The 20,226-nt window shown below is 40.6% G+C and overlaps 1 protein-coding gene across 1 annotated transcript in view; it reads right to left on the bottom strand.

Moving 5' to 3' along the window:
- Positions 1-20,226, bottom strand: part of ABCD3 (ATP binding cassette subfamily D member 3) — a 1,370,685-nt gene that overhangs the window by 1,131,630 nt on the left and 218,829 nt on the right. The window contains exon 3 of the mRNA XM_044085690.1: positions 10,608-10,706. Coding sequence (XP_043941625.1) covers positions 10,608-10,706 — 99 coding nt within the window. The remainder of the gene's footprint in view (positions 1-10,607; positions 10,707-20,226) is intronic.

Here is a 20,226-nt window from a genome sequence, read left to right as displayed (position 1 = left end):
GTCCTCTCCTCCCCTAGGGGTGGAAGCAGTCCACTGTCTTGGTCTATAAGCAGCTTGTGTTTGAGGCCTCCCTCTGGAGCGTCTATATCTACCCCCTCTGAGGCCTGTCTGAAGTGGGAAAGGACCAGTTTTCTGAAGGCCAATTCCTGCTAAACCTAGGTGGCTGTACTTGTAAGAAATCTTTAACTGTTTGCATGGATTTCGCCTTATCCTCCATCTCTTTAATCACCTCTTCAGCTTTTGATCCAAACAAAACATTATGCTGAACAGGAGCATCCAATAATTTAGCCTTTACTTGTTCAGGTAAATTTTGTTCCTTTAGCCATGCATGCCTTCTAATGACTGTGCCAGAGGCCGCAGCCCTACAAGAAGCCTCCAAGGCATCAAATCCACAGTGTAAACCATGCTTCCCAACCTGTTCAGTGGCATGCAATAAATCATGTAATTCCTTATCTGCACAGGCAGAAATGGAAGTAAGCTTTTGTTTTAAGACAGACAAGAGAAATTGCTGGTATTTAAGCATATGAAACCAACAGTTTAAAGCCCTAATGGACAAAGTAGCAGAAGTGTACACCTTTTTGCCCCATCTTTCTAAGGATAGAGAATCCTTTTCAGTAGGAATGGGATTTTTGGCAGAAGCGGCCTTAACTCCCTTAGGACCCTGAGAAATGGTTTCAGGGTCAGCAGAAGGGTTCTTGTATAAAAACTGATGGGAATCAGGAACCCTGTAATATCTATCAGGCTTAACATGAGCAGGAGGAAGAGAGTCAGGGGTTAAGTTAGCCTCCGAAAAGGCATCATCCACAATATCCAAAACAGGAGGAATAGCCAGGGGTCTATGTTGGGGAAGAAGAAAATCCCTCAGTCTTTTCTTGGATTCCGAATACTCCTTTCCTTCCCAGTGGAAATGTTCCCTCATTTCATGCAAAGTTTCCCCAAAAGAGAAATCCTCAGGGGGGAGAAGCTGAAGGAAAGGATTCTTTAGCATCAGAATCCTCATAAGGAGGGAAAGAATATTCCTGATCAGAAGAAGAAACTGAGGAAACAGAAGCCTGATCAGAGGAATCATAATAAACATCCTGCCTTGGCCTTTTGTCTGGAGGGGGATGTGAACCCCTAATCATAGTAAGTAAATCCTCCGCCATCTTGAGTAACTGTTTCTGTGACTTGGGAGCCGGTTCAGACGAGGCCTGTGTTGTAGTCTTTGATTTAGAAGGAGTCTTTGCCTTTGTCTTTGGCTTTGCCTTTATTAGCTGAGTAGGCCTGAAAACCCCCTCGGAAGCCGGTACCTGCACAGCGGCTCCGGACCCATCCAAGGAAGCATTGTCCGAAGGTCCTGCAACAGAAATATTTAAAGGCCTGGTTGGCTCCTCATGAGTCCATTTTGGCCATCGGTTCTGAAATGGCCGACGACGGGGGCAGCAAAAGCACCTCACTGATGACGGCCGAACCTGAAACTGGCTCCGCTTGTGTGCTATCATCAGATTTGGACCTCGGAGGCCTGTCTTTATCCTTGCGAAGTTTGTGAACTCCAGTAGCCGGAACCGTATCAGACGACATTTTGTAGTTAAAGTGCCTACCGAAGTAATGAAAAGCAAAATCGTACCTTCGCTTAATTGTACGTTGATTGAATCTAGCACAAAACCGACAACTAGTTACGTCGTGGTCAGGGCCTAAGAAAGGAATACAGTAAGAATGAAAATCCTTATGAGGTATTTGCTTCCCACATGAAATACAATTAACTTTTTCTGACATCGGAGTGGAGCAAGAAAAAAAGTTTCCCCAACGAGGTACTTAGCTTTGAGTGGAGAAGAAAATCTTCGGACTGAAGTATATCAGAAAAAATTGTCAGGAGTCAGCCGACCGGCACTTGTGAACTGCTGTCACCACACGGCAAGAAAGACTGGAGAAGATGGCGTCAGCTGTCAGCTTTGTACTCCTGGCGCTCTGATGTCAGGGAGCATGATTGAACAGCCGACGCCGGACCCAGACTTTGGGATTCTGGCCGACAGAGGGCTGCCTGCCGGCAGGGGAGAACCCTACAGTCATGACTGCAACAGTGAAACACGATGATCAGTAATAGACTAAGCAATTTACACGCAGATTAAATCTGCAATATTTATACAAAAATGTTAAGCAAGTTTGTTAATTTTGTAAAACCTTCCTGTTTTACCCCAAGTTTATGTCACACTATAAATGTGTTTGAAGAAATGGGTTTACAGGACTTTAAGAAATGCTTAAATAATAATCATAGAAAGTAGTTTGACAATTTATCAGCTGATGAACATAAGGTCTTGAATGAACTAAGGAGCTTTAAGAATTTAAGATATATGAAAAGTGACAAAGAGGGGAATATGGTCATACTGAATGTAGACCAATACAATGAAAGCATGTTACAACTGTTAAACAATGAAGATGAATATGTTCAGGTCAATGTTCAGAGTTCACAAGAGTTATAAATATATTTATTCATTTTTATATGATGCCTTAATGAATAAAGAAATGGACTTGGACACACAGTTTTTGTTTAATTGAAAAACCTAAAGTAGGGGTACTGTTTGGTATCCCGAAGATCCATAAAAACTCTGTGAATCCCCCATTTAGACCTATAGTGCCTTCTCCACAAGCTGTGACCGAGGGTATTTCACTGGTCATAGATGCTGTTTTATATCCAGTAATACAAAAACTAAAGTCCTATTTAAAGGACTCGTGCGATTTTTTGGAGAAAATAAAAGTGTTTTCACAGGGTTTTGGATTTGATATTGATCGACACTTGATGCTAACTGTAGATGTCATTTCCCTGTTTACTAGCATTCCACATGTAGAAGGAATAGAAACTAAGAATGTTTTTGTGTAAGAATACATCCTTAGGGCATAATATCATCAACTTGTTTTGCAACTTAATGGAGCTGGTTTTAAACAATTTTTTCTGTTTAATAACAGCTATTATAAATAGACAAAAGGGTAGCCATAGGGTCTCCTGCAGCCCCAGCATATGCCAATATAGTAATGGCCTTTTTGGAGACTACTGTTCTAACAATTGTATAAAAAATACAATATACATTATTACTCTAGATTTGTGGATGACATTTTTTTTATTTTAGAGGCAAGTCACACCGAGATAGACAATTTCGTAGCTGACATTAATTGCATGTCTAAGTACTTGAAATTTGTTAAGGGTGGATGTGGATTAAGTATTAATTTTTTGGATGTCAGCCTGGTTTCGAATGAAGGTAACAACTGGTTTGACAGTAGAATATATAGTAAAGATACATTTACCAACAGGTATTTAGACTACCAAAGTAACCATCCACTTTTTATAAAGAAAAATATTTCTAAAGGGCAATACATACGTGCAAGACATATGACCACAAATGAAATAGAAGTTATGTATGAATTTGACAATATAACTGATATGTTTGCAGCAAGGGGTTATGAAATTAAATATTTAAATGTAATAAAACATGAGGTTTTAAAGAAAAGGAATTCTACTATTCTTAGGAAATCCTTAGTAAAGGATAAAGCGGTTTCCAACCAAGGGGAAATAAAAATTGGTGCAACGTTTAGTATGGGATAGGAATGTTGACTGTTCCCTTATTACGAGCATAGTTAATAACAACTGTAAGATTTTGGAAGGTAATGAAGACCTTCTGGATGTAGTAGGGATGAAGCAGAGTTTTGTGTATTGTAACAACTATAATAAGAAATTGTTGGAGAGGGATAACAAAAATCTTCATAGTTTTCGAAATGTTACTAATAAAAAAAGGTATGTACAAATGTTGGCATTGTAACTTGTGTAGATATATACTAGAGAGCCCCTACATAATGCTGGCCCATACACAACAGATCTTAAGGTTCCAGGTTACTGTACTTCTAAAACCAAAGGATCGATTTATATTAGTTTGTGTAGTGGATGCGATGCATTTAATGTGGGGATGACCACCCGCAGTTTAATGGAACATATGAGGGAACATACCTATTGTATTAAGGTTAAAGATGAAAAAAGTGCACTTTACAAGCATTCTGTTAAATGTACCAAATTCAAGAAGTTTTTATTTTCTGTACTGGAAGTAGTAGAAAGTGACCTGAGGGGTGGAGATTATAAAAATTAGTTGGAACAGAGAGAAACATTATGGCAGGTAAGGTTAGAGGCTGACAAAAAGCTGGGGTTAAATGAAAGCATTCATATTAATTTTTTTTTTTTTTTTTTTCCTAAGAATAGGAAATTAAGGGTTAGGAAGAACTGATTTTACAAATTTGTATTTAATGTGTGTACATAGATATAGATATAGATATAGATATAGATATAGATATAGATATAGATATAGATATATATGTATTTTATAATGCATTATTATTATTCTATGGATTTATTTAAAACACTTTTTATCAGAACAAAATGGAACAATGACATTTTTAACTGATATACTTAATTAGTTGATTTTTAATTGGTTAACTTATATATTGGTAGAGTGGTTTTGTATGTGGTATTCTGAAGTCATTCTTGACGAAAGCATTAAATAAAGCTTTTGTACGCTAAAGAAAGTTTTCTCCAGCTTTTATTGACCATCAGCAACCTTTGCCTTCTTCTGGTTATATTCACAAAACATACAGCACCAGAATTACCCATTCTAAAGGTTTAAACCCTGCCTGTGATATAAATAGGACATGATGGACAGACAGGTATGTATTCCAGAGACTACCTCTTTTGTTAAGCAGGCTCCACATCCATGTGAAGTAGAGCTCCTCTCTAACCCAAATCAAGTTTAACTTGTAAAACTGGATGGGGAACAGGAAATTCATCCTTGGTTAGGCACTTGTCTCTCTAATGTTCACAGACAGCCTGTAAATAGTTAATCTCCCAAGCCCCTGCTTACATTTATCTAGGGTACGAAAACTTGTCAGTGATTTGGGATACATGGTTAGGCTTAAGACTCCTGTTGGCATTAGTTTAATTGTAACTATAAAGGGGGAGAGAGATTAGGGACAGCTTGCACCGGTCACCCCTGGGCTTTCGGATATTGGCAAAGGCTCTTGCCACTCCCATAGTGCATTTTTTAGGCAAGGTTCAAGACAAACCCACCTCCATAGATATCACAAGGGATAAGAAACCAAGAGTAATGCTACTCAACGCCAGAAGTCTAAACCCTCAAGATGCACGCACTCGAAACTCTCCTTAGCATGGAGAACATAGATATCTGTGCAGTAACAAAAACCTGGTTCAAGGCTCCCAAGAGCACCCCAGCACTACCAGGTTATACCGCATACCATGTTTTTCGGCCACAAAACTTGGACCGAACCACAAAAGGAGGGGGAGTATCAATATTCGTCAAAGATACCTACACCTCCAGGTTGGTGGCACAGCACGAAGCATCAGAGACTATCCATGTGCAACTAACAGTGGGTAAAGCTGCCTTCCAGTTTATAGCCTGCTACAGACCACCCTCCCAAACCCAGGAACCCCACTCGGCCTTCCTGAGAACACTGGAAAATATGAAGGTATCTCCAAACACCATTACATTGGGCGACTTCAACTACCCTAACATAGACTGGGAGCATTACTCTAGCTCCAATACCCTAGCCCGAAGGTTCCTAGAATTTATAAACTCAAATGCTATGGAACAACTTGTTGCCACTCCCACAAGAGGGGAAAACATACTGGACCTGATCATCACCAACATATGGACTATGCTCCAAACCAGAAGTGTATCCCTCACTGGTAAGATCAGACCATAAACTAATCTCACTAGATATTCACATCCCGACCCCAGCCCCTGCCCAGAAAACCACAGTGAAAAACTTCTCTAAAGCAAATTTTACACTCCTCAAAACAGAGGTGGAATCCTTCAAAGCCCTCGGGCCTGTGGAAAATACGGCCCAGACCGCAGAATCCTTTATAAACGCATTCTATGAACACCTTCAGGAATGCATGGATCATGCAATCCCAAATAAAACCAAGACCCAATCCTCCAAAGTTAGGCATCCTGTCTGGTGGACCCCAGCCATAAACAAACTATACAATAGAAGGAGGAAGCTACTACATGATGGAGCAAAATCCCAAAAAGGGACGGCATCTCTGATCAGTACTACCAAAAAACTACGGGCACTCATAAAATCGTCTAAGGCCAGCTTTGAGAGAAAAATTGCACAGGACACTAAGAATAATCACAAGGCTTTCTTTAGTTACATTAGGAACCTGGGTGGGAATTCCCAGATATGCTCAGAATTAGTCCAAAATGACAAAAAATACACAGAACCCACAGACATTGCCAACATCCTAGCTGACAGGTTCAGTGCAAACTTCTCCCCTCCTTCCCCACCAGAAGGGCAAATATCTATCCCAGCAGAGTGCTGACCCCCCTGACATCTCAGATGCTCAGGTAAGAGCTGCCCTCTCCAAAGCAAAAAACACAGCATCAATGGGAACAGACGGTGTCCCAGGCTGCGTCCTACATGAACTCCAAGAAGAACTAAACCCAAACATAAAACTACTGTTCAATCTCAGCCTTACTACAGGATATGTACCCAAAGAGTGGCATACAGCAACAGTGGTCCCTCTCCACAAAGGTGGTGCCTCAATGGATCCTGGAAACTATCGCCCCATAAGCCTGACTAGCTTGGCCTGCAAAGCTATGGAAAGGATCATCATGGACCTCATAAATAAAGATATTAGGGACCTACAGACACTGGATCCTACCCAGTTCGGCTTTGTTAAGGGCAGATCCTGCCTCTTAAACCTGGTTGATTTCTTTGAAACAGTCACCAAGGCCATTGATGAGGGGAAGGTGGTCCACACAGCCTACCTGGACCTTGCAAAAGCCTTTGATACAATACCCCACTCGGGCATTATAGATAAGCCCACCAGCTTAAATATAAACCCCTATGTCACTAGATGGGTTGCTAAGTGGCTCAAGGACAGAACCCACATGGTTAGAATTGCTGGAGCCATGTCAGACTCCAAGCCAGTTACAAGTGGCGCCCCACAAGGCTCAGTCCTGGGACCTCTCTTGTTCGGTATATATTTCTTGGAGGTACAGGCTAACACTGAAGGACTGTGGCTGACCAAGTTTGCAGATGACTGCAAACTGGGCGCCATAATAGACTCTCCAGCCGACACAAGCATCCTACAAAAGGGCCTCATAGAAACAGACAACTGGTGCCAGAGCCATGGCCTCAAGCTAAATGCCAAAAAGTGTATAGTCATCCCCTTTGGCAAAAACAAAGTGCCCACAAATTACCACAAAGGTGGTAATCCATTAAGTACAGAAGAAGTAATTAGGGACCTGGGGACCCAAGTTGATAATCTCTCATTTGACAACCACGTGGCCAAAGTGGTTAGAAAAACATTTTACATAGCCCACCTAATCATGAAGGGATTCACATCTAGATCAGGGGAGGTCATCGTGCCTCTTTACTCATCCCTCATAAGACCCATAATGGAGTACAATGCCCCTTTTGGGATGTACCTTACCAGACACCTGCAGCAACTGGAAAGACCCCAAAAGTACCTCACCAAGAGGATCAAAGGGCTCAAACAGATGCCATATGCTGCCCGGTTAAAGAAACTCCAGCTCTACTCAGTGGCATACTGCCTGCTCAAAAGCGATCTGTGCCTGACGTATAAAGCCATGTCCAACCCGGAATTAATGGACATGCCACACCTCAGAAAATCTAAATCCCATCGAGCTACGCGTTCGAGAGACTTGAACCTCAGCACTGAAATAAATAGGACGTGCTGGAGGGACAGATTCATAACCCAGAGGCTCCCCTCACTCTGGAATAAAATCCCAGTCCAGGTTAGGCAGAGTTCCTCATGGACTCTTCAAGAGGAATCTTGATGAGTGGATGGGAGATGTCAGGTTTTCCCCGGGTATCACTTCTGTGTCACTGTTAGAGGCACGGTATACTAACCTTGAAAATGGGCATAGCAAAATTCATTTAAAATGGGTGGCGAAAGCCAAACACACTCTGGCTAGGCTTATAAATGCCCTAGGGCAGATAGCCTAGTATGAACCTAAGAAGTATAAATGGGGAGGAGAGGAAGAGGTTATGTAAAGTGGTGGATAGGATAGGATAGCCAGGCGAAGATGAAGTGGTGAGGGGTACAGAATCTCTACAGACAAGGGTGGAGAAAAGTAGATGAGACCGATGTTCAACTGGAGGCATAGCATGAGCAGCACCACAAGTCTGATGGGTCGTCTTTCAGAAGATGCTTGAATGAAGGCTGGTAAGTTACAGTTCTAACAGCCTGTGGAATAGAATTCCATTTTTGGCAATAGAGTAACAGTAAAGGCCATTTCCAATTGGCTTGTACCAATATAGGATCAGACTATACACCCCTGAAGGGATGGATTTTTGATAGGTTAAATAAGAAAAAGATTTCATAAACCTTTAAAGAGGACAATGATGTAAAAAATGATAGCTATGTAATTCTTACCAGAGAAATAGGCAAATCCTATGCCAAAATTCTAAGGGGAATAGCCCAACACTGCAGGATCCACATCCATAAATGCACTCAAACACTTAAAAGTATCTCAAACAAAAGCACCTTTATTCTTTTCCAGAATTAGGTCTGTAAGATGAGGAAAAAGTCCAAATGAGCATTCCTAGATTTGGAAAAAGCACAGGAAAAGATTCCAAGAAAGCAGATTTGAGCAGACATGCAATGATCTAAAGTCACAGAAACATTGTAGAATTAGTGCAGGCTATGTATAAGGATTCAATGACATAAGTACGAACACTGTAGGGACACAAAGTGGTCCCCATTGGGAGTAGGTGTGCAGCAGTGCTCAGCTCTGAGCCCACTTCTAATACTGGTGACAGACTGCATAAGCAAACAGGTTGGAGGGGGCCAATCAACAAAGCTGCTTTATGCAGACATGACATAAGCATTTTCTGAATAGTAACTTCAGCAAATGATAGGGGACTGGGATGCAAAACTGAAGGCACATGGGATGACGGAATACAGACCAGACCGTGATCGTGGCAACAAATGGGGAAATCAGAAGAAGCTCAAAACTGAGTTAGAAGCAAAGCAATATAAACAGCTTCAATTATCTGGTAAATGTGTTTGAAAAGGGAAGTCTGAATGCAGGGGTCAAAAAGTTAGAATTAGAGATGCTGCAGTCAAATGGTACAGTGTGTCAGGAGTTTTGTGTGATAAAAGTATGCCAAAGAAGTTGAAAAGTAAGGTGTGCCAAACAGTGGTGCAACCAATGCTCCTGTATGCAACACAAACCTGGAGAGTGAAGGCAAAGGAAGCTTGAAGTGATAGACAGTCCATGAGAAAGGTTAATATGATGCACGCTGTGGAGGAGGTGAATAAATGAGGACATCAGAACAAAAGTCAAATTATTCATTTGCAGAGCAGTTTTGTCACATGGGCAGAAAAGTAGATCATCTGATAAACACATTTTAGAGAGATAGGAAGAAGACAATATGAGACAAAAGATGGAGGGACTGTCAGAAGACCTGAGGCAGGACGACATGACTAAAAAGTTAGGGGAATGGCTCCTTGAACTGAAAGAGATGGTGACAGTTGACAGAAAACCCAGATCCCATGGGAAAATGCAATAAAAGTGGATTGATTATGAGGATGCCCCTGGGGAGTAGAAAGTATCTGCTCTTGATGAAACCAAACTGGGTTGGCTCAAGTGTCTGGAAATTTCCTATGTCAACAATGATAATTTCCATAATTCTTTCCATGGCTTTGTGTTGGAGACTAGCGAGTCTTGTGGGTCTGTCATTCCCAGGGTCAATAGATGGTCCCCTTATGTGCAAAGGGGTGATGCTTGCTCTTCTCCATTTGTGAAGCATGAAGCCTGTTTGGCAGTTATGGTTAAATAGGGATTCCAGGGGGCCTGATAGATCTTGTTTAAATCACTAAGGTTTTGAATTATGAATAATGGCAGTTAGCACAGAGATCAAGGCTTTGAGCTCCTAACAAGTTGATTCCTGTAGACAGAGGTTTCCTCCCCTCACTCTTCATTTATCTAGTTTACAACTCAGAGATGTTTAACTATCAGTGTTACCTATCAAAACAGTTCATATTTTTTCTTTTTTTAATTTCCTCCAGGCTGACACTGAAATTCATCAGCTGTGACAAGTGCTCCACTCCTGTTGAAAACTAAACTAACTAAAACAAAAAAACAAGACAGTGCTTTGGGAAAAAAAAAATGGGCTAGGCTCCTCAATGGTCTGCTAGACTGCATGCCTAATAACTACTCATGAACTATTAATATAGTATCAGTACATTATATCAAGGAACTCTTAACCAGAAGTCCATTTCTTCAAATTTCACTAACCTCCCCTAAGGCTGGAAGACCTTAGACAATGCTATGAAATAAGGTGCAAGAAATTAAGCCAAAGCAGAAGAATTGAGGGGGGGGGGTGTACGTCTGCCACCCAACTCCAAACACGACCACACTTAAATTTAGCACAGGGACCCATCAATGAATCACACACTCAACATAACATACCGTAGCCATTAACATTTAGCTACGTAAATAATGGTGCAGCAGTCCTTAGAAATGTATTATCATATTAACATTTTAATTCTGAAAACTCAAGTATTTACATTATAATGTAAAAAGGTACCCAACACATACCTCTTTGCAGAAGGTTCTTGGAACCATTATTTTCAAAATTCGATGGATCCTTGAGAAAAATATTCGGTCAACCACAGCCTTCTCCTTCTTCCCCTCCTTCTATATGGAAAAGGAACAGTTAATTAAATGATACCTACATTTGTGTGTATGTAAAGAATTTTAAGAAAAATGCAATTGAGCAACACAATAACATTCATGCAGGATGATGCTCTTAACCTTTATATTCTGTTACTCAGCTACCAAAACAAAATTAACTAAACAGCCTATCACAAGAAAGCAAATTACAAATGGAGGGAAGACCTAGAAATGGAAAATGGATGCTCAGACAGAGAAGACTGAGAATGCTACCGTTACAATTTTATAAAGGCACAAAGTAGAGAAGCAAAATAGATGATTAAAAAAAAAGAGAGAAGAAAACGGTGGACAAAAAAGATGCAAAAACTAATGGGATGGCATTTAAGAAAACTGACAGCTGTAGAAAACAAAAAGGTAGATTATAAATGCAAAGGGTAAATAGAAAAACAATCAAATTGATATTTCAGCTTGATGTCTTCAGAAAGAGCTTGAAAAATTAATCTTCCAAAAAACAAATAGAATCAAACATGACAAATTTAACTTCATCACCTATTTAAAGTATTTATATATAAACAATTGTCTTGCTTCTAGGTCCACATACACAAAAGCGCCTGCAAATGTAGGGATGATTTAGTTAAAGGCATAGGTTGTTGTGTCTTTCGGCTTTTCCCGGTTAGGGGTCGCCACAGCGGAACTCCGGTCCGCTAATGATTAGTAGTTGATTTTTACATACAGAGTTACCAGCCCTGACGCACAACCTTCAACGAAGGTACACCCATTCATGCAAGTCTCCACGCAGAAGACGCTCTAGCTGAGAATCGAACCGGACAGCGTCTTACTGTGAGGCGACAACACTACCGCAGCAGCACCACCGTGGGTATAATGAGAATACAAGAGAAAATTGTTGAACTGTGGGATGGGAAAGGAGACTTATCAACATAAAATAATTAGAGAGATGAGGCAAGCCATGGAAAATGTATTAAGGGGATTCCACAGAAAAAAGAAAAAAAAGAAAGTAGGGGAGAAGGCGACATGCGAATATAAGCAGATAACTAGTACACTAAGAGATGAAAGGTAGAAAGGAGACGGAACAGTAGGATTACACAAGCATATGAAAGGATGGCTATATAAATTATAAATAAACACAAATGCATGTGTAGGAGTGAATCCTTTTCACTTATACATATTTTACTTACATTTGCTTACTAGGGTAGAACACTGATCAAACAATTATAGGCTCAGCCTTGGTTACATCACAATATAACAAACCTATGTACAGTATACAAATAACTATGGTTTAACATGTATAAATAAGTGTAGACAAACTGACAAAATATATACATATGAAATCCAACAAACCAAACATATATACAGTCACATAATTGGAACAGAAAAGGAGAAAAAGACAAGTAGAAGTGATTGAGACATGGGTAGTAGCAGATAGCTTAAGAAAGCTAGCAGAGAAAGCTGAGAAGGCACTGGATTGTGTGCAGTGGGTTTACAGCAGTAATAGTGTGGTAGACTGAATCACAATTCAGGATAAGTGAGTTAATCAGGTGGATCAGGTATATTGGAGGTAAAGGTACTACTCAGCTGGAGATGACTTTATATGCCATGTCCTTTAAATGGACAGCTGCATTCAAGCTGTTTAATAAGTATTGCTTAAACTCAGAGTAGTTGCACTCCAGTGCCTTCCCATTCCCATGTTCTTCGTACCTGTCCCACCTCCTCTATTAAGCATAAGTTTCTGAAAGATTAATTGGATCCCTCTTTGGCCAGCCTGCTATATCCAGCACAGAGCTACCTCCAACCCAGGGGGTCTTTTATGAAAGCCCTCCCACACCCCCGCTAATCGTATATACCAACTCTGAAATCACAATACAAAAGGGAATATACCCTGATCCTCACTGTACTGTGATCTCTTGGTGAAGTCATTACCTTTCAGTCTGCTGATTTTTGATCAACTATACAGGCTTTTTCACTCAATGATGTGAAGCCAATTTGATGTAAAGTTCTGCACCCATATATATATATATATATATATACACATATATATATATATATATATATACACATATATATATATATATATATATATACACACACACACACATGTATATGTATATACATGTATGTATATACATGTATGTATATACATGTATGTATATACATGTATGTATATACATGTATGTATATAAAACGTGTGTGTGTGTGTGTGTGTGTGTGTGTGTGTGTGTGTGTGTGTGTGTGTGTGTGTGTGTGTCATAAGACCAAAAGCTCAAAAGACTGAAAACCAAAATATGTAAAACTCAATATCGAATATGGGAATTTGCCTTTTCTCCACTGTTGTGCAACCTCGGAGTTGGTACATACAATTAGCAGGGGTGTGGAGAGGCACATGGGAGTATAGGGGGGCTTGCCCTACATTAAAAATGCTTTCGATATTTTTGAGTTTTACATATTTGGTTTTCAGTCTCCTTTACCCAATGTTGTGCATGCATAAAGAATGTTACAAAAAATGAAATACTGTGTATCCATGAAGGTGGCATAAATAGGCAGTAACGAGACCTTGGCCCCAACCTGAGGGGTGCATGGGGGCATGTCCAAACATAAAACACACTAACCTTTTCTATTTCATGGACTGCTAACAGGCAACTTTCGAGACTTTGGACCATACATTTGCGAACAGAAGCACACACACACAAAACTGTGCTCATGTATGTGTGTCTGAGTAACTGCACATAACTGTGTGTGCATACACATGCATACTTTTTATATCCCTCCACTGAACACAGTTGGACATTGCTGTTAGCAAAACCTAAATATACAAAAATGCACATTATGAATCTCACATGCACACACACTTAGTAAATCCAGCAAGAGAATGAAGGAAGAAGGGCAGGACATACAAAAAAAATATGCTCTTTTTTCCTTGGTTCACATATTCCTGCTTCTTGGTTCACATATTCCTGCTTCTTAAGTCCATCTTCAACTGTATGCTTTGCTTGCTTTACACTAGCAGTAATAGGCTCAGAGTTCTACATTCCACTGCTTATCACACTTTCTTAATTCACTTTGAGGGCCACCCTTAAGTGCCTCTGCTTATCTTTGCTTCAGTTTATGTGCTAATATTTCTTCTAAGTCTCTGTTGTCAGAGACATCTGTTTATATTACAGTCTTAGAATGACATCTCTTACAGTTTTAGACTTCTGTTGCTCTATCACTGGGGCATGCGTCTGTTAACAGAAACGTGTCTAACCACAACCAAATTAGCTCCCTTTTTTTATTTATTTTTTTTTTTACCATCTAAATCTCTACGAGTGTCACCGACTTGTTTTCCCTCATTCCCAGTCTTATACTGGATACATCAACTTGCAACAGTTTTAGATTCTCCCTCATCCCACAATTTCCACAGTGTTTTAAAATGGGGAAGTCTTTTCAAAATATCACTGGTTACAGCTATAGAATGCAATAAGTTTCCCAGAACAATCCAAATTTCTACATGTGTAAAGGGATACACTTTCCTGTCACGATGAAAGTGCACTGACTACGCTTATGGTTACTGAACTTATGCTTGCACACCATGGAACCATTAACAAGGTAAATAATGCTTCAAGAATCCAAACTTGAACTTCCTTTCTTCCTAAAACTGTAGTAAGTTTTGCTAGCTTGACTGCAATACAGATAGAGCAACCTTGGTTAAAGCATGCATTTCAGTTTTCACAGATGCTGGTGGCATTATCTTGGGTACAGAGAACAGCAACGTGACCCAACCATTCACATTTGCAACAAATTAACATGTTGGTTTCTGATTGTTTAACAGAAGGTGGCACTTTTCTTACTGCGGTTTCACCTTGGAACCAGAGGATTCAGTTCTGAAAACACAGTCATTAACTAGGAAATACTATATGAAAACTTCTAGCTTACCAGATTTCTTGGGAATCAGTCTGCAGCACCAATTTTCGTATATTACCAACTAAGGCTCTTTAAGGCGGACTGCTGCTAAATTCTCTCACATTTTTTCTTTACTGTTATCCGATTCAAGCCAGAACTTTAAATTTAAGTTACACATCTATACAAGTTAATCTATATTAAAAATCCAATTGCAAAATGTTATTGGTTGCACTTCAGGGGTAACAGTCAAAGTTAACAATTCTTTTATTAGTGCAAGTTTTCAAAGCCTCTGTCAACAAGGATTGCATAATTATTGCGTAGGACATGCAATTCATGTTCTCTGTGGTGGCATAACATTTAGATGTCCCTGAATAAGATTCCAACTCATTCTCCATGGCTAATTTCTTCTAAAGTGGTAGCGTTTTTGGGCTGACAGCTACATCACCTAGCATAGCCTAGAGCTGCTGCAGTTGCACCAGCCTCTGGTCAGTCCCCAACTATGACTCCAGGACTTTCCCCAGTAACTCCTCAATGGTTGCAGACAGTTTAACATATCAGGAGTACCACAGTCACAGTACAATGAGAACTGATATCCCAAAATATGGTTTGCACTTGTCAGCAGAGGTACTGCAAGGAAGTGTAGTTTGAAAAGTTTCTGACATGTCTTACTGTTTAAATGAACTTATAATACACTTTCTTTCATTCCTCTAGAATCAGAGGTTTGACTAAGACAGGGTTTCCTGAAGCCTGACAAAGGCTTTCTCAGTGTGATCCCTTTATTGCAGAAGCACACCCTCATCTCCCCTTTCCTGACTACAGAGGCCATCAACCTACTTTACCAATGTAGAGAGACCTCCCTAGCCATACTGAAACATCTACTGGTCAGCATTTCTGTATGGATCTCATTCACTCTTGCACCATTGCCACTGCAGAGATGCTTAAACACCACAATGACCTCACACATACAAATTACTCCAACCTCACTAGCTGATTCTGATATTTCCTCATCAGATAAGGGTATTTCCTTAACATGATGGCTTCCCTCACCACTGATCTTGGGCTACCACAATAAGCCCCCATTACCTTTTAGCCACTATTCCTTGCTGCCACGTTGATGGCTGCTGTCTTGAATAGGGTCTGTTCCAACTTCATTCTGCAAACCTCAACTGCAGTACAGAAGCTCTTCAGCAAGTGGGAGTGTGTCTCTGTGTGTGTCTGTGTGTGTGTGTGTGTGTGTGTGTCTCTGTCTGTCTGTGTGTGTCTCTGTCTGTCTGTCTGTGTCTCTGTCTGTCTGTGTCTCTGTCTGTGTGTGTCTCTCTCTGTCTGTGTGTGTCTCTCTGTCTGTGTGTGTCTCTCTCTGTCTGTGTGTGTCTCTGTCTGTGTGTGTCTCTCTGTGTGTACACGACTCCAAAGCCTGATCTACCCTTCTAATTGAGACAGTCAATGAACAGGATACAAGGGCCTAAGAGTATCTAAATTTGTGGCTGTAAGAACTGTACCTATGTTGCTTGCACACAGTGCTTTTCTGTGGAGTCAAGTGACTGAGATCCCTGGCATAGAATGGGGTAGTCTACTACTGTGTGCAAAGCAGCTAGGATAAGTACCAGAACTTCCAAAAACAGGATGGTAGCTACTGCCCAGAAAAGTGTGGCTAACGCTCAGTAGATAGTGAAAGAAACCGTATGAAATGGAGGAAATGTAAGCATCTCAGGGTCTTTTTCACGACTGAGAGTGGAGATTATCAGGAGACTGAACAGCAGATGGGTGTAGCTGGGGCAATAATGCAGGTGTTGGACTGATACAGAAGAGAGAGTGCAGTCTTAGGCTGAAGTTCAACTTGCCAGCCTTTTGCTGCCCCCCATCTTTACATCTGCCCAGGAAAGTAATCAAAAGGATGAAATTACTGACAGAGTTACTGGAAACTAGGTTATTTTATAGGGTTGCTGGCAGAGTGAGGAACTCTGCAATCTAGAAAGCTTTGAGTGAAGTCACTGTTATTCTAGACTAAGAACAACCCAATGAGATGGTTTGGGTACCTAGTGAAGAAACCCTCTGGGTGCCTCTCACATGAAGTATACTAGGCGCAACACAATGGGAGGAGACCAAGACAGACTCTGAAAATACAGATGTGAGTGAGCTTACCATAACAGTAGAAGCTTGAATGATCACTGTTGCAGTGATCTAAGCTACATGGGTATATCCTGTACAGGATAAAACAGCTGGCCAGCTTCCAAGGCGTCAGGGCACCTTCCATGTGCTCAAATAGCTTGAACTAAGATGATTAAGAGAGGTTTGCACACCAGGGATTTTACAACTTTCCTACTGCCAAAGAGAGTGGGCCTCTGTTGGCATTGTAGGACTGATGGTCGGCTTGGGCAGTTTCTTTTGTGGAAAAACCTTCTACATACTATTTTTTAATGTTTAAATTAACTATCCTGTTGTGGAAAGTATGTTTTAAGCTAGGAATAAGTTTTTATCGACTGTCATGTGACTATGCTGCACTTTTAAACTAGAGCATAGTTTGGTGTGACAGTTTAAAGGTTGATTTAAACATTCAAAATCATTTTTTTCCTCTGGAAAAACTATATTTATACTATGTTTTTGGGCTGGGTAAGTGCATTATAGTTCTTTTTACTGTATTTTTATTGGAAAAGTGACTTTATACTATTTTTAAAATTTTACCGGACTGTGCGGCTTAGTTTTGCTGGGAAGCAGCACCTTTTTCGGCTTGACCATGGAACAAACTACCAGTCCCACAGTCACTGCCTTCCAGTTACAGCCTGTTCGACCACATCAGGCTAGCAATCTTCCAGAAAAAATTAAACATACATCTTCTCATGCTCCAGTTTCACTAGATGAGTAGTTTAATTCCATCGCAGTCATGTACAGGCTACTGACCCTTCTTATCAGATGGTATCTGGTAAAAGAAAAATGAATTTCCCTTTTCCTGAAGCGAAGCAAAAACCTGAACCTGGAGAGAAAATGACTGGACAGATTTGTCTCTCTCCTCAGAATTCTAATTCAGATTCAGATGAGTGCATATTATCTGAATCTCCCTGTTAAGGATTCTTTTTATTTGAGACAATTTCCAGAATGTTACACTGATTTCAGTGGGAGAACACTGAGGTTTCTCAGTCCCTCAGAAAATACTGTGAATGTTACAACACATTCCCAGAACTCCCTTGCATCTCCCAGCGCTGTGCTTGTCCCAGCCTGTGGTTTCCTTCATAGCCAACCAACTGCACTTGAAAGCAAACAGAACGTAAAAATTCCAGTGTCTTACAAATTTCTATACACTCATCCAGACCTAATCCAGCTGGTGCCAAGCATTTTGTTAATTCCAATCCTTCCCCTTCTGACAAGGATGGTAAAACAATTAAACAAGCTTGGGAGAAAAGTATGTGCTCCTGTGACTTCGATTTTTAGAATTTTGATTGTTAGGTTCATGCATTAAAGATTATTTTAATTGTGACAGTATGATATGAGGTATGCTTTATCTGCAGTTCTTCCAGTGATATGATTTAGCTTATACATTTCATGTGTCAGTACTCATGGCTTAAAGTGTGTTTACAAATGTAGATACCACATCCAGGGCCGCTGCCACTGGTACTGTGTTAAGGAGATTAGTCTCCCAGACGATGTAAAAAAAAAAAACAAAAATTAGATTTTTAAATTTACCTTTGGATACAGATTATAGAGATTTTGTTTTTATACTATCTGCTGCAGAGATTATCAAGAAATGTGATGATGGGGTAAACTGATGCATGCAATCTCTCAGATTTCACAGCCTTTTTTTCTACATTTCCCACAGGATTTTCTACTCTCATGCAATTTTGAGAATAAACAAAACACACATTCTCAGCAAAATGCTGATGAGCAGAAATTAAAAAACGCACTAGCAGGGAAGTTCCAAAAAGAAAGCAGAAATCCTCCAGACCAAAGGACAATCCGATAAGTCAGAATGACTACATAAGGGACCTTGTCCCCAATTCCCACCCTGAATGTCCCTATCCCTTCCAGAAAATCTGCTGCCAAAGGGAGAAATGAGGATTCAGACCATTTCATACAAATAGGTTCTTAGGCTGATTCAGCAGGGTTACAGATGACAGTGGGAAGAAATCCCATCTTTCCAAAAAATTATTCCACATCCATCAGACCAGACCCCTCGGTTTCCTCCTGTCCTACAGCACTTAGCTTCTCAGGGGGCAATAGAAATGGTTCTGCCCTACAAGTTGGGAAGAGGATTTTATTCAAGAATGTTTCTGGTCCCAAAGAAAGAAAATCCTTGCAGACCAGTCCTGGACCCTTCTTTCAGTTTGTGATGGTGCCAAAGTTTAAATGCTTTAACTTCAAAACCCATTACCCCTTCTTCCTTAGAGTTTTTGGGTAACCTTAAATATAAAAGATGCTTATCACAATAATCTCCATCCAGACTTTGGACATTTCTTACGGTTGTGTGAGTCTGGATCACATCATTTCTCTGCCCTACTCTTTGGGCTCTCCACTGCACCCACGTGTTCACAAGTGTCTAGCATTAATTAGAGCCTACTGCAGGCTACATGGTATACATATTTTCCCATAGTTCGATAACTTGTGCATCTTTGTAGTGTCTTTTTCAAAGTTTCAGGAATCACTCACAGGCTGGGTTTCCATGTGAACATTCAAGTCTTTTTTTTGATGCCATCACACAGGACTGTGTTCTTCCAGGGGTGTCTGCTGGATAACTCAGAACAACAGATCTATATTTAGATCTATTCCATGGATTTTCCATTCAGATTTCAGTCAATACGGGTGAGTACCTTGGGATTCTGAATCTCAAAGCATCTATGATTCTCATGATACCTCTGGGAAGGCTCAATGAGAGAGATACAAAGGCATCAGAAGTCTGTCTGGTGCCAGCACCAACATCCATTATCTTTTCAAATTCCAGTTCTGGGATCTGTGATGAGAGAAATCACGTGGTGGAGACACAACATTCCAGAATCCAGGATTGCTCTTCTCCCTTCCTGCTCCAAAGCAGTCGGTCACCACAGATGCCTCAAAGCTCTGCTTGTGGAGCAGCACCAGAGAAGATAAAAGGGCAAGATGTCTGGGTGCCGTGGATAGCATAGTCTCAAAGCAAGTTTCCCTAGTTCAGTCCTTGGGCTTGGGTATCTTCTGTGTGGAGTCTGCATGTCCTCCCTGTGTTAGTGTGGGTTTCCTCCCACATTCCTGAGACATGCAGTAGGTGGACTGGACACTCCAACTGGCCATAGGTGTGAGTTTGTGGTGTGGAAGAACTACCACAGCAGGGTTGCCACCCAGCTGTGTAAACTTCGGCACTAGATGGATTGTCAATGTTGAAGTTATACTCCTCCCCCTTGAACAAAAATGGGAAAAAGGGGTTGTGGGTGGGTGGATGATCTGGGACAACAAAAACAGACCCAGTAAATTAAATATTAGAGATGATTGCCCTTTATCAAGGCACTCATTTCCCTGAATCACCTTTAGTCCCCAGGACCACTTCAAACGGTCAGAGAAAATACCACAGGTCTTACCACCTCTGCAGACTAGCAATGTTAAATTGGAATATAGCTTTAAATCACAATCTCACTCCTCAGGCTTCTTATTTTCTGTCAGAGCAAAACTGTGTGTGGCAAACAAGCTGAGG

This window comes from Protopterus annectens, chromosome 10.part0 (assembly GCF_019279795.1).
Source record: "Protopterus annectens isolate FY-2018-M chromosome 10.part0, PAN1.0, whole genome shotgun sequence".
Taxonomy (NCBI): Eukaryota; Metazoa; Chordata; order Ceratodontiformes; family Protopteridae; genus Protopterus; species Protopterus annectens.
This window is presented reverse-complemented; position numbering and strand designations above follow the sequence as displayed.